This window comes from Aspergillus pseudotamarii (assembly GCF_009193445.1).
Source record: "Aspergillus pseudotamarii strain CBS 117625 unplaced genomic scaffold BDV38scaffold_58, whole genome shotgun sequence".
Taxonomy (NCBI): Eukaryota; Fungi; Ascomycota; class Eurotiomycetes; order Eurotiales; family Aspergillaceae; genus Aspergillus; species Aspergillus pseudotamarii.
In genome coordinates this window covers 214,776-241,713 of record NW_022475072.1, presented here as the reverse complement: position 1 = coordinate 241,713, position 26,938 = coordinate 214,776, and the positions used below count along the sequence as shown (strand labels likewise).

The window sequence follows — 26,938 nt, the reverse complement described above, 5'->3', positions numbered from 1 at the left end:
ACAGTAAATTGTCCATTAGTACAATCCTATGAAGTCATAGTTAGGATTACCCAAAAGCATTAAAGGATCAGGAAGCCGTCAAAGTAGGCGGGGTAAGTACTAGGCAGTCACTGTCTTAACATACTCCCGTATGAGAGATTGCCATTGTTAGGTCTGACCGTCAGGCAACTGTTAGCTGTGGGGCTGAAGATCGCCCATGATTCATCTAGCAGAGGTAGTGTGATACTACAGGTGATCTGACTCTTACCCACCCTTTCAGCCTAACCTGCTGAGAAGAAAATATCAATTCTGGGCCGCTATTGGCGGGTACAATGCCAAATCTGCCCCTCGATGGATGCCACACCGTGGGTGTACCCACACCACCACTGCCCCCCTTTATAGTAGAATTTATCCCCGCTCTCCTGTGGCAGTTGTCGTCATATGGTCCTTATTACCAGCACTACATATATTGGTAAACAGCAATATCTCCTCTTCAGGTTACTGTAGAGCTTTCAACCCCCGGTAGGCCCTGTTTATATATTAAAGCCACATATACATGAAAATCATACCTTCCAATGCTTTCTGGTGACAATGCAATTGGTGTTCGCAGAGGAACCGTGACCTTGTGATTAGGGAGATGTTTCTACTGCCACGCGCCAACCCCGCATGTCTTATGAGTATCATGGGTAATGCGCTTAAAGCATCAGCCCCAGTCATTGGCGCATTGACTCATAGTTCGACCTCTTCTCTGTTTCGCGTCCACCTTTCTCAGGGGCCTTAGTGTATTTCCATTCCTCCGAATAGGAATAGACTCGCCCTGTTGGTGTCTTTTGAGTTCCTTAAATACATCACGGCGTCCCCCCGCCCTTCTTTCCAATTGAGACCTTAAACCTGTAAGAGATATCACCCAATATTCGTATCAAACACCGCACGGTCGGTCATAGTGAGCCTTATCGCCGAAGGGGTTCTATGTCATCTGCCTATTGCCACCCATAAGACAAAGAGGCGGCCCTGACAAATCACTTTCACGTGTGCCTTGCCAACATTGCCCAATCCTTTTTCCATTGACTTCCATAAACACATACCATCACTGTTCGTCACATATCGCCTTCTAGGCACTATATCTTTAGCACAACACCAGCAGTGACTCCCTGTTATACTTACTCACATCTTCATCATTCTTGGTTGTCTGCGACTGACAATCAGACCATTGGGATGACCTCATTTACTGTTACCTCACCTTTGGGCCGAAGCGACAAGGCAAACATGAATCATTTACCATCCGTTTCCAGCCTAATGTCACCCCCAGAGTCCAAACCTTTCGATAGTTTTAACCCTGCATTTTCACCCCATCATGTGTCACAGGATCCTTCATTCAGCCATGACATGAAGCTTCCTCCTATCTCCGTTGACCGGAAGCGGACACAATCGGAGATGGACTTGCCGTCGCCACCTGTGACTCCCTACACAGGCAACAAAAAAAGGAAGTCAAATACATCAGAGCAGATCGAGGGAGATGCAGTAGTTGGCTCTTCAAGGGACCCTGTCCTTTTCCCTCGCCAAGATTCGCTCGCAGAGGTTGCTACTGACGAGCCGTTGTTTGGTCCTATGCTTCCGACCGCGACGGAAGCATTGGTTGAGCAGCATATTAATTCCCACATGGCAAGGTTTGAAAATAAACTAAATAAACCGACACGCGATGAGTACCTTCTAGCTCTTTCGTGTGTGCCAATCGTTTCAGCTCAATATAATCGCAACCCAGGAGCATGGGCTAAAGAGGAGCGAGAAACGCTAGAGCGCCAACTGGTCATGATGAATCGTTGTCGCCCGCACACAATGGAAGCGAAATTAAAGAGAATCGCCCCAGCGCCGGCCAAGAGGACAGTTCCTGCTCAGACTCGTGCGCAGCGGACTCCCAGGGCCAAGCGTACACCAAGATTTACACCAAAGCAAAAAGTTTTGGACACTTTTGACTTAACCCCACAATCCAGTAACAAGCAACCCCGAGCTATAGGCACAAATCGGGATGACACAGATTATAAATCGATTATGGATTACTCCCCTCCTTTAGAGACTCTCGGAAGCAATGCAAAGGCATTAAAAGCAGACTGGAAAGGACAAATGCTGGATCTCAGCAACGATTCAGATCGACACTTGCTGAATGCCGCCGAGCTCAACCTTGCAGCCACATTAAGGCTTTCCTGTGCAACATATCTATGCAGCAAGCGTCGCATTTTTGAGGCTCGTGTCAAGGCTTTGAATGTCGGGAAAGAGTTTCGAAAGACAGATGCTCAACAGGCTTGCAAGATCGATGTTAACAAAGCAAGCAAGCTTTGGACGGCATATGACCGAGTTGGCTGGTTCAGACCGGAACATTTCGAACAATTTCTTAAATGACGTTACGAGATATATCACTAAAGCCTGCTATCCAACGTTGTTACATTCGATCATCTCAATTTTTTTTGTTGGTTAATTAGCGAGTTCGTTCCTAGGATCATGCAATATTTCAAACCTTTTGTTCTATGTCACTAGGCATGGCTGGTCTGTGTACAACGGGGTGACTTGCACTTTTGACCCATCCTTTTACGGGATTTGATGTCCTTTGCTGTTGGCGTTGTAACAGGGGTATGTTGGCATTCCTCTTATGCATAGCTGTCGTTGATGCTCTTTTATGACCTTTTTTTTGTCTTCTCCCTTTTAAAGGCGCAATATTTAGCAGTGAGACACATCCCAGACGTGTCACCATATGTTTTATCATACTATACTTACCGTGGTTTGACTCGTTGGGTGCGATTCATATTACCTAGAATGGCAGATTCGCATTTGGTGTTAGTGAATTTTCGATGATTGACAAGGTTTAAATAGAAGACCCCACGGGCTTGACATTTAGCTGTATTATTGAGGTAGATAGCTGACCTTCCTGCATGCCATTCCCTATTATATGCAGGACCTCGCTCAGAAAGCTTTATTTTATATTGTTCCCTTTTATTGTATGAGAAGATGCTTATGCGAAATTGAGGGTAGAGGGGAAAAAAGAAGGGAGATGGGCTTCATGATCGTACGGCAAGCAATTCACCCTAGCTCGTTAATGTTAATGCCTCTCATATGTGATTACCCTGGCTTTGGCCTCGAGATAGGGTTTCCAAGGAACAATGTTTCTCTGCTGCCGCTGATGTATTAATCAATTATTCACGTGACACACTCCAAGATGCTGTTTTTATCACTACTGTCCATACAGAACTCATACCGTAAGCGGATGCGACGCCCAGCCAACTACGTACGCAATCCCCGTTACTTCCGGTCCGCGCCACATGTGGTAAAGTCCGACCTCTATTGTTTCGTGCATCCGTTCCTTTACCGTCTCCATCCCAGCATCTGATTTATATAGTTAAGCCTTCAGTCTTCCTTTGTGTTGCGCGCGTGAACCGGTGAGGAAGCCCCTAGACGATAATGTCTCACACCGAGGCCGCTCGTACAGACTCCTTGGGTGAACAGGAAATTCGGGGTGATGTGGAGAGCGATAAAAAGGCGAAAAACAGACGACCTGCAAGTATGGATCTACGCTGTCCTGCGAGTATTGCAACATCAGTATTTTAATTAATGTTTATGTCGTATCTAGATACTGCTTTTCGGCAACAACGCTTGAAAGCCTGGCAGTGAGTTTCGAGTGCCAACGGCTTGCATAGCATTCATGTTTCATCTTGCTAACACTTCCCAGGCCTATCTTGACACCAAGGAGTGTGCTACCTTTGTTTTTCGTCGTTGGTGTCATTTTTGCACCCATTGGGGGCCTTCTCTTATGGGCAAGCTCTGAGGTAAGATCGAAAATATCGGGATGCGCCTGCTGCTAATGGCATCCGTACATCTCTGAAGGTACAGGAAATTGTGATAGACTACTCTGAATGTGCCGATAAAGCACAACGGACCCCCGTCCCGATCCCAGACAAAGTCCAATCGTCTTTCAAATCTTCCAATCAGCAGCCCAATCCGACTTGGATGAAATATAAAGATGAACAGACGAACGAGACCATTTGTCGCTTGAGTTTCAAGATCCCAGAGAGCATTGAACCTCCTGTGTTTATGTATTATCGTCTGACAAATTTCTACCAAAACCATCGGCGATACGTCAAATCGCTAGACATAGACCAACTTAAAGGAAAGGCAGTCGACAATAAAACTATTGATGGCGGTTCATGTGACCCCCTCAAGCTTGATGACAGCGGCAAGGCATACTATCCATGTGGACTTATCGCCAACTCCATGTTCAATGATACAATCAAAAGTCCCGAGCTTTTGAACGATGGAAACGACGATGATCCTGTAGTATACGTCATGACTAACAAGGGCATCGCATGGGATAGCGATAAAGAACTTATTAAGACCACGCAGTACAAACCAGGACAGGTTGTCCCTCCCCCGAACTGGCAGGCTCGCTATCCGCATAATTATACCACCGAGATTCCTGACCTTCACGATAATGAGGAATTCATGGTTTGGATGAGGACAGCTGCATTACCCAACTTTAGTAAACTGTCCCGGAGGAATGACACCACGGCAATGTCACCAGGCACTTACCAATTGGATATCGCAGACCGTAAGATCCATCCTTTACGCAATATCCGTTCTGTGTTAACTGTTGTTCAGACTTTCCTGTTACAGAATATGGCGGAACAAAGTCAATACTCATATCTTCTCGGACCGTTATCGGTGGGCAGAACCCTTTCATGGGTATTGCGTATGTCGTTGTTGGCGGCCTATGCGTCCTTCTTGGTGCGCTTTTCACTATTGCTCACCTAGTGCGGCCTAGGTAACGATGCCTCCCTCAACCTAATTCACGTAGACTTGATGAAACTGACAATGAATATACAGGAAGCTTGGAGATCACACATACTTGACCTGGAATAACGAGCAGGAAAGTAGCGCCATAGCAACCGGGAGAGATAATAGGTTTGGGCCGAATACCCATTAAATGATACGCTCTTTCCAACCGCCCCACCGTGCGTTATTGTACACCATTGAATGCTCATTAAAGTTGGCCAATATGCATGGCTCCTTCTATGGTTCCTGCCAAACCATGCGTCATAGTTCGAGGCACTTGCTGCTGGAGTTGTGGTGTCTGTTAGTTTTAAGCTGCCCTTCTCTTGCTTAACTGTTAGTATGACTGTTTTTGTTGCTACACTAGTGTCATCTGGATTGGGTGCGTCTTCAACAGTATGAGGCCACCTACTTACGAAGACTGATCTAACGACGGTTGTCGCCAGATTGTTATTTTGAGTTTCCCAGATAGGTTGTTTACACCCCTTGTTAACATTCCCATTACGTTATGGCATTCTTGGACTCAATCATGCTTCTCTTTCAACAGCATCGCTGGTTATATTCAACCGGTAAGCTGGTTCTGGCGAAGTTCTATGAAGCCACCAATGCTGAAAAAACATGTCGCATTTTCCCACTTTACATATTTTGATCCTTGTGATAGCCAATCTACAAATTCAATGCTTCGCTTTTGTTTCGCAGAGTCGTGGCTTCTGTGCGACCGGCCCGCCCACTGAATCCCTGAAGGCAGAGTACAGGAGATTGAGCGCACTAGGTTCTCAGAGTTACAACCCTGTCGATTCCGAAAGTCGGGCGGCAGTCACCCCGATTGAGATAGATACGTGGTTCCACATCGTTACTGGTGAAGCTGGAACTGAATCGATCTCAGATGAGATGATTGCTGATCAGGTCAGTAGTGGCACCTTGCATTAGTTCTTGCTCCATGTTCCCTTTTTTCCTGGGTTTGAAGACCTACCTGGTCTTCTCGATAAGTATAATAACGACGATCGTCTGACACTTATGTGAAGCTTTCCTACCTTCAAAACGCATACTCGAATGCCACAATATCCTATCGCTTACAAGGCGTGACCCGCTCGGCAAATGATACGTGGGCTCGCAATGAGGACGAAATGGTTATGAAGACTGTCCTTCGCAGAGGGAGTTACCGTACGCTCAACGTTTACTTTCATACTGATCTCCAGGCGTCTGCCAGCGCGGGCGCCAGAGCTTCTGACCTCGTCCGCCGCGAACTGGGTTCCTCGCAACAACAACCTACTAGCATGCTTGGTTTTTGCACGTTGCCTGACCCAAGCATAAACGCTAGCAGCCCTCGATTTACTTATATCAAGGATGGCTGTAATGTACTTGCGGAGACCATGCCTGGTGGTTCTCTTGCACATTACAACAGAGGCGGTACGGCAATTCATGAAATAGGTCACTGGAATGGTCTGCTGCACACCTTCGAAGGAGAGTCATGCTCACCCGATAACGAGGGAGATTTTATCGCAGACACACCGCAGCAATCCAAGCCCACAGAAGGGTGTCCTGCCCAGAAAGATTCATGCCCGGAGCTCCCAGGGTTTGATGCTATCCATAATTTTATGGACTATTCATCTGATGAGTGTTACGATTCCTTTACTCCAGATCAGGTCAGCAGGATGCGAAACATGTGGTTTGCGATGAGAGACGGGAAGTGAAACTTGAGAAATACATCGTCGTTTCATGGAGTACACCACCTCTCAGTACTTGGATGGAACCTGCCAATTCATACTTTATTCCCACTCCTGTGTGTTGTTCGATATTGTTTGTCATGTGAAATGTGCCGCGTGGTTATGCAGTCCAAGTGTGGGAATAGTATACATATACATTGTATGCTGCGCTAGAGTCTGAGATAAATAAAAGTAATAAATAGCGCGCAACTGCAACAGGTTTCTCTTCTGAATTCGTGTTGACGCAGTGGACTACGCATCTAGGAGCCATTCTTAACAGACGTTTTTTGTTCGGCCGAGTATGCTATAACAGGCAAGACGCTCAAGCCCTGGAATTTATAGCAGGGTATAAAAGCTGGGATTGGATTGACGGCAGGACTCAAGAGTGACAGCGCTGCACGAAGTCTTTACCACCAAGATGCACTGGGATGAGACCATGGCATAATTAGGACAATGTGTTCGCTAGGAAGGGAAATGCTATCCTCTGGATCTCCACAGCTAGACGCTAGGAAGATGTTATGGCAATGACCACTATACAGGTTATATACGAAGCGGCGAATGCTCTACGCGTCCACGACATTGTTATCGATTTGCCTAAACACCCTGCTGGTTTCACATGATACGGAAAGCAATGTCTGAAATCTAGTCATCCTCACCATGAAAGTAGCTGAACTCCCAGAAGAAAAAATATAGGCGAAGTAAAAGGAAAGAGAGACAGGTTGTGTAAAATGCCCTATGATACAATTACAAAGACTTAACGTTTTCGCTTCTTACCACGTTCCTCATCATCCAAACCACTTTCTCTGTCTTTCTTCTTGGCCTTCCTTTCCAATTCGTCCCAATCCTCACCACTGTCCTCATCCGCGCTGAAATCCTCACTTGCCTCAGCACTGGCATCATCATCAAATTCGCTATCGTCTTCCGAGCTTTCGTCTGCCGCAGCAAGTTCTGACTCCGACAGTTCGAATGCAGATTCCTCCTCATCAGATGCACCATCCTCGGAATCAGATTCTGCTGCAAGAAATGACCAACCTCCATCTGCAAAGAAGCCGTATGGATCACTAACGACCGTCTTCATAATTGTAGTCCAGTTAAGGTTTAGTGGCCCTTCCGTGAATGCAATATCGACAGAATCGAGCCAATCTTTCACCCCTTCAAGGGACTCAACGGGGATTGTGTTAACATGAACCGGTGGTCTGTGGAAATCTTTGAAAACGAACACCAAGTCAAAGTTCTTGAGCCCAAACTACAGTCACGTTAGCAATATGAAGCGCGACTCCGTCCGACCAGTACATACCTGAACCCTCTCTAAATGGGCAATTTCAATCTCATTTAGAGTGATCACAAGAAAAGGGGGCTCTGTTAGCTGAACCAGAGCATCCGTGGTTGGCTGAATTAAGACATTGGAGCGGTTCGGTACACCAGTGAAACCAATTTCTCTAAACGGGATGTCAACGTCCACTCCTTCGTCTTTACCCGCATCTGCTATTTTTTCAGCGAAAGCCTTAAATTCTCGATCCAAGGCTGCTCTTCGCCGTCTCTCTTCTTGTTCTGCTTCGAACTCTTCCTCGTCACCGTAGCGATGTTTGCGCCTACGATTGCCAGTCTCATCAAATTGCATCTCAGTTGCCTCCCGATAGAACTGCACGTCCCTCGTCTTGCGCTTGCCAATCATAATGGGTGTTTTCAGGTGAACGTGGATCAAGACAATTAACTCGTGGGCACAGGGCTGAAAAAATAGGTGTTTCACATTGCTGAAAAGTACGTCGACATGCTCGTTTCGGAAAGGTGACATATAACGAAGACCATTTTGGTGGATTTCGACCTCTCCGGGGACTCGTTTGCCATCTAATGGAGGCCGAAGATAAACATCGGGCAATCTCACAGGACGGCGATCTGGAGAAATATTAGCTCATGCCAGTAAGAATATTGTTTATTGCCAAGTACTTCTGATTTCCACGAGCTTATCTTGCTCCACTACATCTTCCATCTCTTTCTTCTCCTGTTCACGCCTCAAAGCATTTTTTCTGAGCTCTGTGATATCTTGAGCAACCTGTGCAAGTCGTTCGTTGTCTTTAGACCTGAGGGTTAAATTGCGCAAAAAGTGTGCTGATATGTCTTCAAATGGTTGGTCATCCTTCCTACCAACACCCTGCCCTGGGGAAAGAAAATTAATTCGGAGATAAGCGTATTCCCCTTCGTCACTTTTGCTAGCATTCTTGATTGTGTTGATATGGAAAGGTACTGGTCGACCCATGATTGGAACAATTACCGTTGATGCTTTGTGATCCACATAAATGGTCAGATCTTTAACCTTAGTAGGCAACTGATTATCCCTCTTGTACGATTCAAATCGTTTGAATTTTTTCTGTGTGACTCCATTATCGTCACCAGTAGTACCGGCGAATCGATCGAGGCCTTCCTTTGTCTTTTTTGTCGCCAACTCCTTCTGGTGTTCGCGTCGTCGTGCCTCTGCACCTTCATTGACCTGAGTCGGTCGCTCCGCGCGAAGTTTGGTGCGAGTAACATTTCTGCTAGCCATTGCGCTGGATTTGACTTCCTTTTTCTCTTTGGCAGGTTTCTGCGGTTCCTCTTCGTCTCCGAAGTAGAATGAAACAGAATCCATATCAATACCTGCCTCCTTAGTGAATATGTGCGGACCATTTTCTCCAACACGTACAGTGTCTGTAATAATCATTGAGTAGACAGTGTTGTTTTTGTCTTTTGACTCTAGGTCTTCGACATCTGTTAGCCCCACCGTTATAGAAAGAGTCATTCCACTCTTTAAAATTTTGTTGTTTTTTCCGTTCAGAACCATATTAGAATCTCGGAGCTCAATTCCAATACCCGCCCCAACGCTTTTAACAAAATGACTCTCAAGCTCAGGTTTTTTGGCTCGTACCAGCCCGATCGCTTTGTTAAATAGATCTTTGGCCATCGTCCCGTCGCGAACGTCTTTCATGACTGCATCATGAAGGTTCAGTAGAAAGGCATAGTTGGCTTCCTGGGACTTGCTCGGATCTACCAAATAGGTGCGTGCTATTATGGAACTGTAAGTTTTGTAGCGGACTCCAAACCCAGCAACAATAATCCCAGCCTGAAGGTGACTATTATCAGACATAGCTGTTAGTCGAAGGTCATACTTTCCTCCACTCTGAATGACAGGGCCATAGGCCCAATCAATCTGTTGAGGATCAAATTCCGCTGGGAGCTTAGCAAGTCTCTTAAAGAATTTTGCATCATCAATTTTTGCGTCAATCCGCATGGAGAGCGCTTTGTGGGTCATTTGCTTCTCTTCGTCAAGTAAGCGGGACATCTCATCGACGAAATATTCTGACATTAAACCACTGCAAGCCCGTGACGCGTTTCGTATAGCCACCTTCACAATATTAGCTCTCAGTTCGCTCGGGTGCAGCGCCAGGAAAAGAGCTTACCAACTCATCTGTATCCTTCACCGAAAAAGCGGCCGAAGAAAGAGCGGATGAAATGTCGACTTCTTCCACATCTTGCGTTATGTTTGCAAACGCACGCTTCCAATCTTCCGCGAACGGGCCAGCAGCTGTATCTTTCGGAAGTATACCAACCCTTTTCTGTTGCAGGTATTCGATTAGCATGTATGGTGTATATTCGAGTGTTTGGTGTCTGGGAAAACACTCACGCCGGCATTTTTTATGACTTCTAAGCATTTTTCGAACGATCTAGTTTTTTCGTCTGGATCCTTGGATGTGACAAGTATCTCAACTGGGATCTTGCCACCTTTCAAGGGCTCAAGGTGTTTGGCTACATTTAACAAACCAGTGTTAGTTGAGAGATACGTGGAGTCAGCATTAGGCTAGTCCTCACCCTTTTTTGCTGTAGTCACAACGTACATCATATCTGTTGTGAAAACCATAAGCGTAGCTGGAAATTCATAGCCAAGAAGCCAGAACTAGGATCGATGGTTAATGATTTGGAGCTTTGTGCGTGAAGGGAAGAATGAGTCATACATGCATTGCGTTATTTTTCTGAAAGCTATTTGCTTCATCTGTTTTTCCCATAAGGATAACGATTGATCCTACGCCGCCAAAAGCTGCGTGGCCAGGTCGTTTGTCTGCCTTCCATGCTGCAAAGAAGCTCGAAAGACGGTTGAAAAAAGCGTTTTTATCGATCACGATATCTTCAGCCATGGTGTATATTATTCGGGTTCGAGTCGAAGATCTGATACCTTCTGATCTTCAACCAAAGTCTGGGTAAGTGGACGGGAGTATGAAGCAAAAAAGGAAGTAATATATCACTGGGCATGTATCAGACAGTCACCCAAGTAGCCACTATTGGCACGGCTACTTTAGGTTGATATGTGGTTGTGGAAGCAAGCGACATAGGTAGACGCTTATCAGGAGAAGCTGGTAATAATTCTTGGGACTTGTTACGAACGCGAGTCAAGAGCGGCAAAGCGCGTTTTGGGCAAAGCCTTCAAGTGTTTGCACTGTTTGATTCAACTACAGCGACTATATTGCAGCAGTGAGAGTTTATCACATATGGGACCTCAAGCGCGCTGAGGTATGTCGACAGCGACTACTAGTACAACTACCTCATATTGCCAGATGGATCTCTAAATTCTTTCTATCCATCACATTCTCTTATGCTATCAACACGATTCCTGGTTCATTGTTTCCGGACTTATTATACCTTTCGCTTTCGTTGCTTTTAGTGTATAGATGCGGGCCCCTTCCTGATGGAGCATGTCAATCTTAATACTACAAAATGGAATCCCAAAATTGCTTCACCCCTGGTCATACAATAGACCGTGGTTCTTATGTTATCAGTTCAGATACCGAAGGCTCTTCCAACAAGAAACCACGAAATAACGCAGCCACCGGGGCTTCTGCTGCTGGAGTTCGTGCTCTCAGCGCGCAGTTGGTTGCATTCTACTTTAGAGCTCCAATAAAAGCATTCTTTCGCACTCGAGTTGAGTATGAAACCGTGGCTTTATTTCATCTTTTGTGTACTTTACTCGGAGAATTCACATTGACTTGACTTCTTTATCTTCAGTTACATGGTACTTGATCCGGTCTCCTATCATCGTATATTCTCAGTACTAATGCGGGCCGTCTATTTATGTACTTCACAATAGGCATTTGCCAGGGCTGTCAATCCACACTCATCTGAAAGCCGATGGTCCCTCCATACTACTACCCCGGGGTTACTTGTCCATGCTGTTCGCACATATGGTTGGCGCTTTATTCCAAATCAGATCATGCCTCCCCTTTTGGCAAATGCCGGGTGGGTTAATAGAGAAAAGTACGCCCCATAGTATACGTCTGACTTTGCGAATAGGGTTGGTGCTGTGCTATACACGTCATACCTCCAAGTTCTTGGAGCCTTGTATGAGCCAGTTTCCCGTGGGGTGAAGCGCATCTATCCACCTGCTAGTCCGTTATATACATTTACTGCTGGATTTGCGGCTGGAACTATTCAATCGATAGTCGCTGCGCCTTTAGATGCTCTCCAGGTTCGTCTGCGGGCGAATGACATACTTGAAGGACAGTATCGGAGCATGTGGCATTACGGCCGACATAAACTCAAACAGATCGGCATTCGTGGTATCTTTGCAGGTTGGAGTCTGTCATTCTTGCGCGACGCTTTCGGCTATGGCGTCTTTTTCTCGTTCTTCGAGTACATCAAATCGCAGGCATACTATTCATTTATCACGGGATACTATGGATCTTTGCGCGTTCATCATGTGAACGAACTGTTGTCTACACAGTCCGGTGACCGCGGTGTTCCACTTATCAAACCTCACTATACTCTAGAGCCATGCTTCTTGATGGTCGCGGGCGTTGCGGCATCTATAGCCCAACAAGCAATACAGCACCCGCTAAGCATCATACAGAATCTTCATGTCGCTCGACTAGAATATTTGGATCATCAGGCAAGTTTCCACCCTTCCAGGCGGCAAATGCTACGTCTTTATTATCTTGCCTATCAGGAGACATACAAACGATGCAGGAAGAGGGCCACGCGAGCTGGTGGCTGGCGTCATTGGTTGTTTCGCGGATTTGTAAGAAATGCCATTCGTCAAGTGCCTAGCACTAGCGCTGGATTGGTAATATTCGAGTTGGTGCGTCGTAAATATGCCAGTCTGGCAGATGCTGTGTACATTCAAAAAGATGGATATGATCTTCTTCTATCATAGTGCTTCTTCTATTTCACGTGATGTATTTTGAATGACAAGATGAATCAGCTGAGGGGCTAGTAGCCAAATAGTGATCGTATTAGCCCCTGGTTGGAAGATGACGCAGGCGCAGTATAAAGACTGCGCCATGATGTCAATTAGTTGTCAAATATGGAAGCTAATGTGCTTGTCAGCCCCAGCAAGGGAAAGGATATCTGCAGTAGCTACTAGTAGTTCTCTCCATACATACATTTTTCTCCTGTGAATAAAAATCCCTGGTATACTTTAAGTTACCGGTTACCTAACGGGAATAAATGATCATATGGAACCGGCTAAATATTACTGCACAGAACGCCGGTGGTGCGAAAAAGGAATTAACATCATGAATGTATTCCATTGGTGTACAGGGTGGCAGCCCTAGTCAGTCGATTGGAAAGTAGCCCGACCCGATAATTTATCTATGTATATACATACTATGTACATAGTATCAGGCCTAGGTATATACTCTGTAAATTCAGTACTTATACCAGGTAAGTCATTCTGCTTGCCAAAGTACCTCTTTGAACTTCGTGTAAAATCTAGTATCCAAAGAGGTTCTACCTGATTCACTACCTCATTAGAGTGGCCTACTTCCTAGCCCTTCACATCTGGAAGTCCCAGGATAGTTTAGTATGCGCGTCTGGGTCGAATAGATGGACAGTTTACTTAAGGCTAGACCAAATGACCCATATTTCTTGGATCCACCCTTCCGCTGGTTGTGGAGGTTCCCCCAGATACTCCGGAGTACACCTCCAGCAAAGAATAATCAAATGCTATTACTACAGTCACCGTTACAACTGTTCATTATTGCCCCCAAGGTATTTCAGAGCACTGTTCCTCAGTTTTTATTCTGTGTGAAGTCCCACACCTGGGTATGCCTTTCAAAGCACATAAACTTCATTCAGTGATCAGCCGTACACCATACGTATTCTTGGTTGTAATGCATCACCTGCTAACGTAAATATGCTCTTCGCCCAGCCTGTTAGCAGCCTTATTTGATTCCATTTCCTTACCTCCACCTGACCGTTCCCTCTCGGCTGAACAACATCGATTTTCGTCATTTTGCATCGTTGGTCAACTGCCCGTCTCGTGAACACAACCATCATCACCGCTTTCTAGTCTTGTTGATTCGTCTATTGGTCATTTACCAGTCCTCCGCCTCAGCTTGTTTTCCGTCGCCCTATCACAGTACTGTTCTTCTGATTCATCCTTTCAAGCGGGACTCATCGGGGCCAGCCTGTTAGTTCGTATGCCCCTTGATGAAATTTCCTTACTCTATCTCTCTGCGGAGGAACACGGGGGGTCTCTACCCGCATCACTTGTTGATCTACCTAAATCAAACGTATTGCCCACTCACCTTTCACCGCAAGAAGGGCTGGTAATTGCAGCCCATCACGACCGCCAACATTACTTCGACATCTTCACCGCGTACTTCCTCGAGCATACCCTTGCGGTCCTTAGAATACCAGTCTCGGCCATCCCCTGTACAGTCTGTTAGAGCACGCGAATCTTCTAGCGAGAAGGGTAGCCGGCGTTCTTCTTTATCTGCACGGTCTGTCGAGTCTGAGTACTCTCTCTGGACAGACACTGGCGACTTAGCTGAGCAACCCGCTAATGAAGAAGACCCTCTCCGGATTCGTCTCGAAGAATCTCTGGACCGTGAGATCTCTAGTCGATTGGGGTCGAGGGCTCGAGTAAAACAGCTGAAACGAGTACATTATCCTAACGAAAGCAATCTTCTCACTGAACAAGCCGAACCCGAAAAGACATCGATAGAGATACCCCGTCCCCCGCCCCGGCATATTTCGCGGGTTGAACGTCTTCTCGCTGTTATAATGTCTCCAAGTAATCGGCAGACGGCACAAATGCATGGCTTGGTTGGGAAGCCATTGCTGTAAGTGAATCTTATATTCTTACACTTTTCTTTGGTTTGTATTCTCGCTAACCCCACAAAGGTACTTTACTAGTGTCTTTGTATCTCTAGGTGTCTTTCTTTTTGGCTATGACCAAGGTGTCATGTCCGGTATTATCACGTTCGTCTCCTATCCCAAAAGAAGGTTTCAGGGAGTTCTCAAATTAATAACGAGGCAGTGGTTGGTATTTCAAGGACTATTTCAACCAACCGTCACGCGCTGCGATTGGTACCGTTGTTGCAATCCTCGAGGTTGGAGCCTTTATATCTTCGTTACTCGTTGGACGCATTGGCGACTTGATAGGGCGCCGCCGAACGATTCTTTATGGCTCAATAGTCTTTTTCATAGGTGGGGCATTGCAGACATTTGCAAATGGACTTGCCATGATGATGGTCGGTCGGATTGTCGCTGGTTTAGGAGTTGGCGCATTGTCAACGATCGTACCTGTTTACCAGTCTGAGATATCGGTAAATCATATATCACCAGCCTTGTCAACCACTGCTAACAGCTAGCCTTAAGCCTCCCCATAACCGAGGGAAGTTGGCGTGTATTGAGTTTACCGGAAATATCTCAGGGTATGCAGCCAGTGTCTGGGTTGATTACTTCTGTAGCTTTATCGACAACAACTATTCGTGGCGTCTACCATTGCTATGCCAGTGTATAATGGGGGCTCTTCTTGGACTAGGAAGCCTTATTATATGTGAATCACCAAGGTATTTCTCCTAAGAGCATGCCGAAGTATGCTTATGCTTACAACCAGAACATGTGCTAATGTTCGTTCGATCAGATGGCTGTTAGATAATGACTATGATGAGGAAGGTATGGTAGTTATTGCTAATCTCTACGGACAGGGAGATTTGCACAATGACAAAGCAAGGCAGGAGTACAGAGAAATTAAAATGGATGTCCTTCTTCAGAGGCAAGAAGGTGAAAGATCCTACACTGATATGTTCAAGCGATACCACAAACGGGTCTTAATAGCCATGTCCGCTCAGGCTTTAGCCCAACTGAATGGTATTAACGTCATCTCCTATTACGCCCCACTAGTTTTCGAATCAGCAGGATGGGCGGGCCGCGATGCCATTCTGATGACTGGCATCAATGCAATTTCATACCTGGCATCCACGGTTCCGCCATGGTACCTTGTTGATCGCTGGGGAAGGCGACCAATCCTCCTTTCGGGAGCAGTCGCTATGATTGTCTCTCTCTCTTTGATATCATATTTTATTTTCATTGATGTTGCAGCAACTCCAACGCTCACTGTGATTCTCGTTATGATTTACAATGCTGCTTTTGGTGCATCCTGGGGACCTATCCCATGGCTATACCCGCCCGAGATCTTGCCGTTGAGCATTCGTGCAAAAGGTGCCAGTCTTAGCACAGCTACAAACTGGGCTTTTAATTGGCTTGTTGGAGAGCTCACACCGGTCCTTCAGGCCGTAATAAAATGGCGGCTCTACCTAGTACACGCCTTTTTCTGTGCGTGTAGCTTCGTCCTTGGTTAGTATCGTCTTCTCCAACGGGTTACTATATCCTGACGTGTGTTTTGCTTAGTTTACTTCCTATACCCGGAAACTAGTGGAGTTCGTCTCGAGGACATGGATACTCTGTTTGGGGACGCAACAACTGCCATGCCAACACCCGCCTCCCAAGGAGAACATGGCTCTCTAATGAGTGTTGGTTCGCCTGTGCCTTCACTTGACATACGCCGGCAATATGGCCAGTTTGGACCTGAAAATGCCATTCCTGGTCTAGACATCGATCCTCCAACCATCAATGCTGGCGAGAACGCTAAAGTTGGTCAACGTGGTTCTCAAAATGGCGGTGGTAGCCGCCTTGAAGGCCTTGGCGGTTGGATTTCGAACATGGTCTCTCGTCATAAGGGGTCATCTGAACAACGGCTTCAAGGCACTCAGTATAGACGCCTTGAGCAAGATGACGGGGACGAGTAATGGGACGGTAGGGGTATCATCGAATCACAACGGGGCTTTTATATATCATCCATTGATATCGCACTGCCTTCTTTTTTCTTTTTAACTCCTTTTCTTGTTTCTTCTTCTAAGGAGTATGAGGTGGGGTTTTTTTACATGTCACATGCCCTTTGCTTTGTGTCCATATTTCGCCGTCACATTTGACCGCATATCACTGTGTCCCTCAATACGCGTACGTCTACTATTCTCCTACCACGCCAGCGCGTAAATTAACGGTGCATTTGTCTTGACACGGCCTTTTGTGAGAGAGGATGGAGTTATCAAGTATCTATACTGGGACATCAGCTCGGACTAGATATCTCAATCAATATGGGCCGATCACTTTGCACTGGGATAAAAGAGATCGAAATATTATGCCCTAGATGTTCATACCCTTGAAGATAGCGCTCAGGATAATGGGTATTACAGAGAATTGTGCCCTTCAATTCACTCCATCGGTCTCTTTGGGAGTGAACGCTGGAACTATGGGTGAGGTGGCTCCAGTACGAGTAGGTTGCTGCTTGGGGGTTATATGTATGCACAATTAAATCCAGGCATTCGCTGATTTTAAGGTGTGTGAAATAGGCGTCGCCAGTCACGTAAGACTAGAAAATAACTACATAGTATCGATTACGGTGGAGGTTCTCAAAACACGCTGCAGGAAGGGCTTTTCATAAGTGATCGAACGGCATTAAGTAAGCCTGACCCAGTTGGTGACTCTACGCCTCATGGCTCAATCCCCAGGTACAGCAGTGTTATTTGATGGTATGAATTTCTTCCCATCGCTAGGCATGGGGAGTAGTTTATCTCTGTCACGCTGTGTAATACCACACCATGCATAATGTAGAACAGAGATAAGCAGAGGGAGCTTGGTGGCCGTAAAATATAAATGCCGAGGTAAGTACATCGTTCTCGCTATGATAAATATCTTCATGTAAACTCAAACATACCGATTCCCATGATGAGCTGGCGGCAATTGAAGGCCAGAGGTTTCCAGACTAAACCATGATCTAGCGGCGTCGAGCAAAGCCATGCAAGCCAATAGGAGATGGATTTTGATAGCACCGATCTAGTAGTATCTTCAGAGTATGTTCAAGTGATTATTCAACGATAAATAACTTTTATTGAAACTAGAGTTATGTCACTATCAGGGAAGTTTGTTTAGGTGTTTTGGAGTGAAAATCGTTAGGCCAAGGGGAGGAACTTCTACTAGGATTTATTATACGAAATTTATACTACACCGAGCTAGTAATGTTCTAGACCACTGTCGGTCTTTTGTGTCTTGGGTTACTCGTACTTGCTCAATTCACACCGCTGCTAGCTTATTGCCTGGGTATAACGCACTTAGAACAACTTGAAGACAAAACTAGTACTCCACGTGGTATGGAATATCGCCTATCCCCTTTGTCTTTTATACCGTCCAGACAGCACAACAATCACTATATGTATTCGCTTGATATGAGCCTTGCAAGATAGACTCTGTAAGCGTGAGATGGCCCTAAGAGGCAGGTGATTTCTACTCAAGAGAAACATACTACTATATAATGTTACATATCACCTGGTTTTGTATGCAGGGTAACCTTCATCTACAGTGGAGAGACTCCTGATAGGTATTATTAGTACATACCCTACACCCTTGGCCAGAATTCAATGTGGCCTGAGCGGGGCCGCAGCTTGGGATGACCGCGCCGGTTTTTCCGTGTTATGTCCAGGCCAACTCTCCATTTGCTTCCACTACCTACACCACTGCTCTGCATTTGAAAGTGTTGTCGTCTTTCATTTCCAATGCCTTCCCTGTCCTCCTCCATCCTTTGATTGTTCCTGTGGCTCCTTCTCTTTTTCTCCACAATCGGTCTTTTCTATCCCTCCCCTTTCTTCAATCCACCGCAATTGATTCACTTTTCCACTAGAACTGTAGACCCGGCCTCCCCATTACCTCGCGTCCACGAAACTCCATATTATGCTATCGGATATGAAATTGTCTTTTTTTTGAACTCAATTGCATTCGTTGAATATTTCCTTCGTTCAACCACCTTTTTCTTCTTTTTCTTCTTTCTCCTTACTTTTATCACTACATCTTTGGCAATACCTCGAGTCTTCCGTCCAGATATATGCCACCTACTCCCTTTATAACCAACCCGGAAACTTCCAGGAAAGAATCCTCCACTATGGCGGAAATGGACTCTGCATCAAGTACCGGGGTCAATCTAGCTTCTGATATGCGGCGCCGAAATGTCCCGCATACTGAGGGTCCTAGAAGGAAGCCCGATGGCACGGAGGAAAGTAATGCCAAGTCCAAGCTCAAAGTATGTTTCCTTTCAATCCTAGCGCCCTAAAGATACAGTGTCCAAGGACTAACGCTAGTCGGGCTGGTATGTAGTCCAATCCATCAGTTTCCGTTCTGGATGATTGGGAACCTCTGATAATGCCCATTCTGTTGACGGCTGTAGCTATCTTTACTCGCATGTACCGAATTGGTCGCTCTAATATCGTGACTTGGGATGAAGCGCAGTAAGAGAAACATAACCCCTAATGAATCATGCCCTGTTGGCCCAGTCTCTTACCCTAGGTTTAGCTTTGGCAAGTTTGGATCACATTACTTGAAACGCGAGTTCTACTTCGACGTACACCCGCCTCTGGGGAAAATGCTTGTCGGTTTGTCAGGATATCTTGCCGGTTACAACGGGTCGTTCGAATTTAAATCCGGAGAGAAATATCCGGAAGAAGTCAATTATACTTTCATGCGCGTCTTCAACGCTGCGTTCGGCGTCGTGTGCGTGCCACTTGCTTATTATACAGCACGAGAGCTTGGCTTCCGCAGGGCTACTATCTGGCTCGTGAGTTTGATGGTGCTACTTGAAAACTCATACGCAACCATCTCAAGGTTTATATTGCTGGATTCCATGCTCCTCTGTTTCACGTTCACCACTACCCTGTGTTGGGCAAAGTTTCATCGACTACAGCATGCGAGTTTCTCGATTAAGTGGTTTGTCTGGCTGTTCCTGACAGGGATAAGTATTGGTTGTGTGTGCAGTGTGAAATGGGTTGGTTTCTTTTGCACAGCGCTTGTAGGCCTCTATACGATCGAGGATCTCTGGAACAAATTTGGCGATCTAAAGATGACAGAGGTCAGTTATGGAAGGGACCCATGTCTCGAATCTGTTGCTAAGCCCACTAGCAGGTCGTCCTTGCCAAGCATCTCATGGCTCGTGTGGTGGGGCTGATCATAATACCCGTTTTGGTTTATGTATTTTCATTCTACCTGCATTTCTTGGTTCTGGAAAATAGTGGACCGGGCGACGCCCAAATGAGTTCACTTTTCCAGGCCAATCTGAGAGGAACCGAGGTCGGGAAAGATAGCCCCCTGGAAATTGCTCTCGGCTCTAGAGTCACATTGAAGAACATGGGTTATGGCGGCGGACTTCTCCATTCGCATATCCAGACATACCCCGAGGGATCCACCCAGCAACAGGTTACCTGTTATCATCACAAGGACGCCAACAACGACTGGTTCATCTACCCCAACCGCCGCGAGCCAGAGTATGATCCGAGTGCACCTCTAAAGTTTGTAGGTGATGGTGATGTCATTCGTCTTATTCATGGACAGACAGGCCGGAATTTGCACTCTCATGCTATTTCTGCACCAGTTACCAAGTCACACTACGAAGTCTCATGCTACGGCAATGTCACTATCGGTGATGATAAAGATCATTGGCTGGTTGAGGTTGTTGATGATGTTGCATCGAAGGATAGAAGTAAAATTCGTACTCTTACCTCTTCCTTCCGCCTGCGACATCCCGTTCTGGGTTGTTATTTACGAGCAGGCAATGTCAATCTCCCTCAGTGGGGCTTCAAGCAGATTGAAACTACATGCGTGAAGGAGAACAAACCGAGCGATGTTTACACACACTGGAATGTTGAGTCTCATTTTAACGACCGGCGTAAGCTTCAATTTTAAGCCCTATGCATTTACAAAAGGAAAGGTTATTGACTATTGATTATGCAGTCCCACCGGGAGATCCAGGATCCTACAAGTCGCCTTTCTTGAAAGACTTTATCCATCTGAATGTCGCTATGATGACATCTAACAATGCGCTGGTTCCCGACCCCGATAAACAGGATGATCTCGCCTCGAAATTTTGGCAGTGGCCTATACTTAATGTTGGGCTTCGGATGTGCTCTTGGGACGACAATACTATCAAATACTATCTCCTTGGCAACCCATTCGTTTACTGGGGAAGTACATTTAGCCTTGGCATCTTTGGGCTCTTGGTAATATGGTATCTCGTGCGTTGGCAGCGAGGTTACAATGAGCTTTCCCAGGCAGACATCAACCATATCCATTATTCTGGCTTGTACCCAGTCATTGGATGGATTCTGCATTATCTGCCCTTCATTGTCATGGGAAGAGTGACGTATGTTCATCATTACTACCCAGCATTATATTACGCCATTCTTACCTTTGGATTTTGCGTTGACTGGCTCACGCAAACGATGAATGTTAAATCCCGCTGGATGGTCTATTCTTTACTCTATGCTATCATAGTTGGAATGTTCGTGCATTTCCGCGTGATTGTGTTTGGCATTGAAGGTTCGAGTCAGCAGTGGGATCATTTGGATTGGCTGAGCGGCTGGCGCATCGCCAATTGAGACACCTTGACTCTTATGTCATTCCCTTGCTACTTTTCTTTCCTCCTTGTCTCCCTATTCTTTGTCTTACCTTCCTTCTTTATTATCGTCTTCCCGTTGTTTCCAGCCCGCCATGCTTCCATTGTGTTGCTATTAAATCACCTTCACTATGCTCTGTGTAGTATCTCATCGGCTATACCGGCGATGTCAATGAAGTCTAATTCACTCCATCAAATCTAGAAGGACTTTTTCTCTTTATTGGTAGTTCCCAGGATATTTCCAACCTTCCTAAAGTCTAGTTCGAGTATTGATGGTTGTGGCTTAGAAAGAGTAATCTAGTGAACTTGTCGCTGCTCTCAGGTAGCATTGCACAATCAGGATTATTGCAGTTGTGGACGTAATCTACTCAACAACAGTTTCCAGCCCATCCATTTCCGCCCCTGCGCATTGCATCGTTCAAGCCTAGGGTAACAGTTGTTGGCACATTAGTGCTCCCCCCACCGGTAGCGCCGAAGCCCTTCACTCCGCTTCGGCGGTCATTTAAATCGTACCTGCCCGCCTCGATATTTCGATAAATTCTCTCGGCGACCTCAAGAAACGCAAGCTCGACGCCGTCACCGGACTTTGCACTGGTCTCGACGTAGCGTACGACGTTGTTCATGCGGCACCACTCTTCCGCCTTTCGCCTTGTAACATGCTTCTCACTCCGTTCCGGATCATTACCGGTCAGATCACTTTTGTTGCCGACGAGAATAACTACAATTCCTTCTTCCGCAATTTGCCGCAAATCCTGCAACCACTGTGTGCATGAAGTAAACGTGGATGGTCTCGTTATATCGAACACAAGCAGAGCACCAGAGGCACCGCGAAAATATGACCGTGTGATGGATTTGTACGTTTCCTGCCCTGCTGTATCCCACAGTGATAACTTCATCTTTTTCTGAGACTCGGCTATTTTTCGTGGAGGATTAGGTAAACCAGAGACGATAGGCTCCTCTGAGGTATCTGAAGCTACCGGCGACGAAAAGGAACGGTTGCGACGGTTGGTGCTTGATTCTATATTTAGGGCTTTTGAACTAGGTGGCCCAACTGGAACAATGCGCGACCCAAACTCCACACCGATAGTCACATCGTGGGAAGATGAAAAGCGTCCTTCGCAAAGCCGAATAGTCAACTATAGGTATGGTTAGCATGATTGAGCTACGGCATTCAAAGAGCGATCAGACACTCACGCTGGACTTTCCAGTTCCAGAGTCACCAATACAGACAAGCTTAGCAATATAATCCCATGGCTGTGACATGGATACAGCGGACTCTAGGTTTGAAAATAGTTGATTTCTGATTAACTAGTATCCGCCAGCTCAGGTATTTGAGAGGCTCATGCTCCGAGAACCGTCACCGCAAAACACCAGAGACAGAGCTTAGAGAAAGTAAGCCGCTTAAATGGCACTAGAGACTATAATAAAACCGTCCTAGTCCGCGCTAATGGGTCATATGAGAATTGCTAAGGCGATCTTTAACACACAGGTGGAAGCGGGTGTAAGTCTGGGGCGGCGGCCGTCGTGCACGTGATTAGATGGACATCAGCACGCTTTACCGACCTTTAAGCTACAGTGGGAGGTATTTGAAATTTGGAAACCCCTCTTGGAGGCGGCCCGTGCGCACATTCTACCGCCTACCATTTTTACCATAGTAAGCGGGACTGGTTCATGTACGCCTTTTCCAGACTATGCCCTCACCGTGTAAAGACTGTCATTGAGGCCTAGGGCTGGTATATTAAGTACTAGGATAGGAATTCATGAGGTTTCTACCGGGCATAATATGCCTAGTCTAGTAGGCGGTCCCTAAACCGGCCACTAAGCCCTATACGGGTGTTCCAAATTTCAGTTGCTCCCCACTGTAGGACTCTTGCTCTTCATGTATAATATCCGGTATTCGATTATGTCTCGGAAAAAACTACTCTGATAATGTCCTTTCCCCCCCCCTTTTTTTTTTTTATTATTCCCCTCCAAAGCTGTTCGATCCCATACAATATCATCGGAAAACAATGAGCTGCCATGCTACGATATCTTGTTAGGATCCATACATTACCTCACCATGTGATAACTAATAAATGGGTCGCCAACAGAGATTTGCGACATGAAAAGATATGATTTGCCAAGGACTGTGGATCACCTGTGTGGGTCCTCATATTATACTAAGTCCTTAGACTAGTACATAGTAGATCCGTAAATGGGGTATCGGGAGTAGATACAGAGTACTACACTACTGTATCTACGAAGTAGAGCACTTCGGGTACGTACAAGCCAGACATACGGTTAGTTAAAAGGTTCTTTCCGGAACCATGGTGTTAGGGTGTTAGGTTAGAGTGGAGACACTTCCGAAAGCTGAGTCATCTATCACCATGACCTTGCCTTATGACGCTTGCACCCTCTTCACTACTCGTTCACTTTACGCCTTACAGATGCTCACATTCCTCCCTTCTGTTACACCGTACATTCTCTGAGCAAGTTACTATCAGATAAATAGTTTTCCAGATGTTCTCCTTGCCAGCCTCCGCGTACCACTGGCTCTGAAACTATCACTAAATCTATTAGAGCTCACCGCTTCCATATCGCACTTTCGAACGAGCAACATTCAAGGCCGTCGAGGAGCAGCAACCGCTTTGTACCGCAAAGTGGCCTTCTACCGGGAGTTAGTTAGAGATGTTCTCGGAATGTATGTGTTATACAGATTTATGGAGCTTTCACTGTCTACACCTAGTTCCCTGGCTGTTCACTGGACCGACGTCGCTCACTATCGCACAGATGCCTCTCGCTTCCTTGCCCAGTCACAATCACGACTACTTCCTCACTCTGATGAAACACGCAGGAAAGGTCATGGACGACTGATGCAGCAACCGGGAAGCTCCCGCTTTCCATCCTCACGTTCCTTCTTACAAAGAGCAACCCTTGACCCATATCAACCAGCGACATCTCAAATTTCTAACCTTCCTCTTGGGTCTCGAAACCTGGCCCAGCATGCGCCTCTATTCTACAGTGCCACTGATGATTTTTGTGAAGAGGATGATGAAGCAGAGCATGAGCGTGAGATCGCGGACTTCTATGCCCTCCAGAAATCAAGGCGAAATTTCGGCAGTAGTCATCTGAAAGCTTCTTCGGAGATCGATGAAGATGATGACCATTCAAATAGCGTTGGGGACTATGGAACATCTAGATATGGAATACACGGCAGGGTGCAAGGCATCAGAAGCTCCTGGCGTGCTGGGATGTCCTACCACGGGGAGCGAGACACGGCTGCTGAGACCGTACCCGAGGCTGTTGAGGTCGAAGATGGACCACCTATGGACAAATTTAATACCAGAGCTAGGGAGAACCTAGTTGACGTTCATCTCGAAGATAGCCTGCGATCTGCGTCGGATGGTGATAGAGCTGATTCTTCAGAGGCAGACGACGATAATCCTCCCTCAATCCAACGATTTCGGGGTGAGTCTCAATCACGGAAGGGCAATTTCGGCATAGATTCATTTTTCATGCCCATGGGAACGGACAGGCAGCCGTTGATAAACGGTCCCCGGTCACTAAGTCCCACGAACCCTGTTCAAGCCTCTTCTGCCCCGGTAAGAACCGAATCGCCCGTGCACGATGTCATTTGGGGCCAATTCTTTTTAATATCCATTGCTTGTCTTTTCGCTACTTCTTTCCTTGTCTACCTCCATACTTCCACACCGTCGGGGGACAAATCGACGTGGGGCGACATGATATACTTGACTATTCATTCCTCGTTTTATCTGCTTGGTTTCTATACTGTTGCATCGGTTTTCGTCTCACTGCTTTGGCTTGCACTACTGCGGTCCTACATACGTCAGCTGGTATACGTTATCATTTTCGCTGTTCCCGTGATCTTATATTCCTTCTCTCTTTATCCATTTGTTTCAAGCTTCAAAGGCGCCTGGCATGGAACAAGCATACAGGATAAAGTAATGAGATGGGGATCAATTGCCCCGTTCATTATAGCTAGCGTGTGGATATACAATGTAATTCGGGGCCGTCATGCTATAGGCAAAGCGATCAGAATTCTCGAATTTGCATGTCGGATCCTCGCCACAAACCCGGAACTACTGATCCTTGGCCTTGGTATTCTCGCCTTCATCGTTTCATGGACATGGTTGTGGATACTTATGTTCACGCGGGTATTCCTAGGAGGAAACATAACGGGACCGGGTCGCTTCATCGTCAGTTTCAGTAGTTGGTGGCTCGGGGTCTACTTCATTCTTGTTTATGTCTGGTCACTGGGAGTCATCGCTGGCATTCAGCGTGCAGTTACGGCTGCTACAGTGAGCCAATGGTACTTTCACCGACTTACATCCCCTGCCCCGACATCAAGACAGATCGTTTGGGCAGCAATTGTTCACTCACTCACAGCTTTATTTGGCACGATTTGTTTGTCCAGATTAAGTGCACTCCTTGTTCGACTTCCTCTTCTCTTACTTCCGAGCCGTGCCACCTCTGTTTTGAGCTTGTTCGCTTACTCCGTTGTGCCCACTCCAGTCACAACACTCACAGACCCTCTTGCACTCACTTATGCTTCAATACATTCGCAGCCACTGGTGGTATCTGCTCGAAGTCTTGCCCAGATGGCAACTCTTTCGCCCACCATGATTAATTCCTCACTTCATCCTCGGTTCTATTCACGATCACATGAAAGGACGACGCCTCTTCTTTCCTACCGACTTTCAAAATTGATCCTCCACGCTGCCCGACTCATGATGTCTCTGGCTCTTGGATTTGGGGGTTGGGTGACTACTGCTCGTGACCTAGGTGTGTCGAGCGGTAGCGGTGTTATTAGAGGCAGCGTATATGCTTATGTTGTCGGTCTAATTGCGGGAACGATTGGCTGGAGTGTACTGGGAGCAATAGAGCGTGTAATAGCCGATATTGTAGATGCCTCCATCATCTGTTGGAGCAGCGAGGTTGGCGCGTATGGTAGAGAAGCTAGGTATTGTCGGGAAGCTGGCTGGCTCTTTGGCGAGGGGCCAAATTTGGACTCAAGCCTTACACGTCATCGAGAGGCACCTTGATTGTCTGAATGGTTGTACTCATTACATAGCATAGCATAATGCTAGTGGGCACTGTCCTTAGCAACCTTGTCTCATTTCCTCCCCCCTTCGCCTCCTTTTCAAACGGCCATAGATTGTTTTAGCCTGGGAAAGCCATGATTCCGGTTTAAATAGATGTTTAGCGTTTCAAGTATCGAAAAAGAGCATCAATTTGGATGTATTAGCATGGGAGTTTCTGGGGAAAGCGAGAGAGATGCAGATCGGTGCATCGTGAATCTATATCTCGACGAGTTTTATAGTACTTCGCTATGGCCTTATGTATTAGCAACTCATCGGTATTACAGCAGATATACATACATGGAACAGAAAGGATTTGTGATATAGACACTAGATTTGATTGCTGCATAATGTAGTTTGTCTACATAATAGTGGAAGTTATGGATGATTTAAATAAACAATTCATTAACGAGCATTGCTCGTCTCGTATACCAATGTAGAGTAGAAACCAGTACTACTGATAAAGTGATCATGAATGATAGAATCAACACTACTTATGGACTGCAGAACCATATCCGTAAGAATCAGACGAAAGTATACATGACCTCTATGACAAAGGGATATAACCCATGGTATCATGCTATAATAACAGGTAGAAGTAGATATTTGTACGCCAC

General features: G+C 46.2%; 10 protein-coding genes across 10 annotated transcripts; 8 read left to right on the top strand and 2 right to left on the bottom strand.

The window, feature by feature from the left end:
• The first annotated feature begins 945 nt into the window (after positions 1 to 945).
• On the top strand, positions 946 to 2,922 carry BDV38DRAFT_171700 (SWIRM domain-containing protein). The gene is made up of 2 exons (XM_032051954.1): positions 946 to 2,604; positions 2,845 to 2,922. Exon 1 carries the CDS (start codon positions 1,195 to 1,197, stop codon positions 2,374 to 2,376), a length of 1,182 nt encoding a protein of 393 aa, XP_031910149.1. The 5' UTR covers positions 946 to 1,194; the 3' UTR covers positions 2,377 to 2,604; positions 2,845 to 2,922.
• Positions 2,803 to 5,070, top strand: BDV38DRAFT_171684 (CDC50/LEM3 family protein). Its single transcript, XM_032051953.1, has 8 exons — positions 2,803 to 3,037; positions 3,117 to 3,256; positions 3,380 to 3,529; positions 3,599 to 3,635; positions 3,698 to 3,794; positions 3,853 to 4,573; positions 4,624 to 4,786; positions 4,849 to 5,070. The coding sequence occupies exons 3-8, from the start codon at positions 3,430 to 3,432 to the stop codon at positions 4,946 to 4,948; spliced, it is 1,218 nt and encodes a 405-aa protein (XP_031910148.1). The 5' UTR covers positions 2,803 to 3,037; positions 3,117 to 3,256; positions 3,380 to 3,429; the 3' UTR covers positions 4,949 to 5,070.
• Positions 5,071 to 5,148: 78 nt separating this feature from the next.
• Positions 5,149 to 6,871, top strand: BDV38DRAFT_171486 (zinc metalloprotease). Its single transcript, XM_032051951.1, has 3 exons — positions 5,149 to 5,176; positions 5,241 to 5,700; positions 5,820 to 6,871. The coding sequence occupies exons 2-3, from the start codon at positions 5,413 to 5,415 to the stop codon at positions 6,486 to 6,488; spliced, it is 957 nt and encodes a 318-aa protein (XP_031910147.1). The 5' UTR covers positions 5,149 to 5,176; positions 5,241 to 5,412; the 3' UTR covers positions 6,489 to 6,871.
• A 383-nt stretch (positions 6,872 to 7,254) lies between these two features.
• Positions 7,255 to 10,666, bottom strand: spt16 (chromatin-remodeling protein SPT16; the record flags this gene model as incomplete). Its single annotated transcript, XM_032057751.1, has 7 exons — positions 7,255 to 7,746; positions 7,798 to 8,396; positions 8,448 to 9,879; positions 9,935 to 10,090; positions 10,159 to 10,332; positions 10,363 to 10,428; positions 10,487 to 10,666. 7 exons carry the CDS (start codon positions 10,664 to 10,666, stop codon positions 7,255 to 7,257), a joined length of 3,099 nt encoding a protein of 1,032 aa, XP_031910146.1.
• A 124-nt stretch (positions 10,667 to 10,790) lies between these two features.
• BDV38DRAFT_171490 (putative mitochondrial carrier protein) lies at positions 10,791 to 13,025 on the top strand. Its single transcript, XM_032051952.1, has 4 exons — positions 10,791 to 11,452; positions 11,532 to 11,538; positions 11,614 to 11,762; positions 11,817 to 13,025. The coding sequence occupies exons 1-4, from the start codon at positions 11,244 to 11,246 to the stop codon at positions 12,673 to 12,675; spliced, it is 1,224 nt and encodes a 407-aa protein (XP_031910145.1). The 5' UTR covers positions 10,791 to 11,243; the 3' UTR covers positions 12,676 to 13,025.
• A 15-nt stretch (positions 13,026 to 13,040) lies between these two features.
• BDV38DRAFT_273887 (putative MFS monosaccharide transporter) lies at positions 13,041 to 16,558 on the top strand (the record flags this gene model as incomplete). Its single annotated transcript, XM_032057750.1, has 9 exons — positions 13,041 to 13,074; positions 13,140 to 13,188; positions 13,512 to 13,545; positions 14,082 to 14,587; positions 14,649 to 14,726; positions 14,785 to 15,073; positions 15,126 to 15,319; positions 15,394 to 16,106; positions 16,161 to 16,558. The coding sequence occupies 9 exons, from the start codon at positions 13,041 to 13,043 to the stop codon at positions 16,556 to 16,558; spliced, it is 2,295 nt and encodes a 764-aa protein (XP_031910144.1).
• A 2,186-nt stretch (positions 16,559 to 18,744) lies between these two features.
• On the top strand, positions 18,745 to 21,226 carry pmt2 (protein O-mannosyl transferase; the record flags this gene model as incomplete). The annotated part of the gene is made up of 5 exons (XM_032060633.1): positions 18,745 to 18,882; positions 18,957 to 19,087; positions 19,152 to 19,704; positions 19,758 to 20,517; positions 20,583 to 21,226. 5 exons carry the CDS (start codon positions 18,745 to 18,747, stop codon positions 21,224 to 21,226), a joined length of 2,226 nt encoding a protein of 741 aa, XP_031910143.1.
• BDV38DRAFT_171955 (uncharacterized protein) lies at positions 21,123 to 21,528 on the top strand. The gene has a single exon (XM_032051955.1). It carries the CDS (start codon positions 21,242 to 21,244, stop codon positions 21,443 to 21,445), a length of 204 nt encoding a protein of 67 aa, XP_031910142.1. The 5' UTR covers positions 21,123 to 21,241; the 3' UTR covers positions 21,446 to 21,528.
• Positions 21,308 to 23,213, bottom strand: BDV38DRAFT_171460 (Rab family GTPase). The gene is made up of 2 exons (XM_032051950.1): positions 22,438 to 23,213; positions 21,308 to 22,379 (listed from the first exon to the last, which is right to left on the bottom strand). Exons 1-2 carry the CDS (start codon positions 22,504 to 22,506, stop codon positions 21,612 to 21,614), a joined length of 837 nt encoding a protein of 278 aa, XP_031910141.1. The 5' UTR covers positions 22,507 to 23,213; the 3' UTR covers positions 21,308 to 21,611.
• BDV38DRAFT_256680 (uncharacterized protein) lies at positions 23,212 to 26,804 on the top strand. The gene is made up of 2 exons (XM_032055532.1): positions 23,212 to 23,923; positions 24,013 to 26,804. The coding sequence occupies exons 1-2, from the start codon at positions 23,911 to 23,913 to the stop codon at positions 26,283 to 26,285; spliced, it is 2,286 nt and encodes a 761-aa protein (XP_031910140.1). The 5' UTR covers positions 23,212 to 23,910; the 3' UTR covers positions 26,286 to 26,804.
• The last annotated feature ends 134 nt before the right edge of the window (positions 26,805 to 26,938 follow it).

Coding starts and splice junctions, on each gene's coding strand:
- BDV38DRAFT_171700 (XM_032051954.1), top strand. CDS start 1,195: ATGACCTCATTTACTGTTACCTCACCTTTGGGCCGAAGCGACAAGGCA.
- BDV38DRAFT_171684 (XM_032051953.1), top strand. CDS start 3,430: ATGTCTCACACCGAGGCCGCTCGTACAGACTCCTTGGGTGAACAGGAA. Junction 3,795..3,852: donor TCTTATGGGCAAGCTCTGAG/GTAAGATCGAAA, acceptor ACATCTCTGAAG/GTACAGGAAATTGTGATAGA. Junction 4,787..4,848: donor GCTCACCTAGTGCGGCCTAG/GTAACGATGCCT, acceptor ATGAATATACAG/GAAGCTTGGAGATCACACAT.
- BDV38DRAFT_171486 (XM_032051951.1), top strand. CDS start 5,413: ATGTCGCATTTTCCCACTTTACATATTTTGATCCTTGTGATAGCCAAT. Junction 5,701..5,819: donor ATGAGATGATTGCTGATCAG/GTCAGTAGTGGC, acceptor ACTTATGTGAAG/CTTTCCTACCTTCAAAACGC.
- BDV38DRAFT_171490 (XM_032051952.1), top strand. CDS start 11,244: ATGGAATCCCAAAATTGCTTCACCCCTGGTCATACAATAGACCGTGGT. Junction 11,763..11,816: donor CCCCTTTTGGCAAATGCCGG/GTGGGTTAATAG, acceptor CTTTGCGAATAG/GGTTGGTGCTGTGCTATACA.
- BDV38DRAFT_171955 (XM_032051955.1), top strand. CDS start 21,242: ATGTCATTCCCTTGCTACTTTTCTTTCCTCCTTGTCTCCCTATTCTTT.
- BDV38DRAFT_171460 (XM_032051950.1), bottom strand. CDS start 22,506: ATGTCACAGCCATGGGATTATATTGCTAAGCTTGTCTGTATTGGTGAC. Junction 22,380..22,437: donor CTGGAACTGGAAAGTCCAGC/GTGAGTGTCTGA, acceptor CCATACCTATAG/TTGACTATTCGGCTTTGCGA.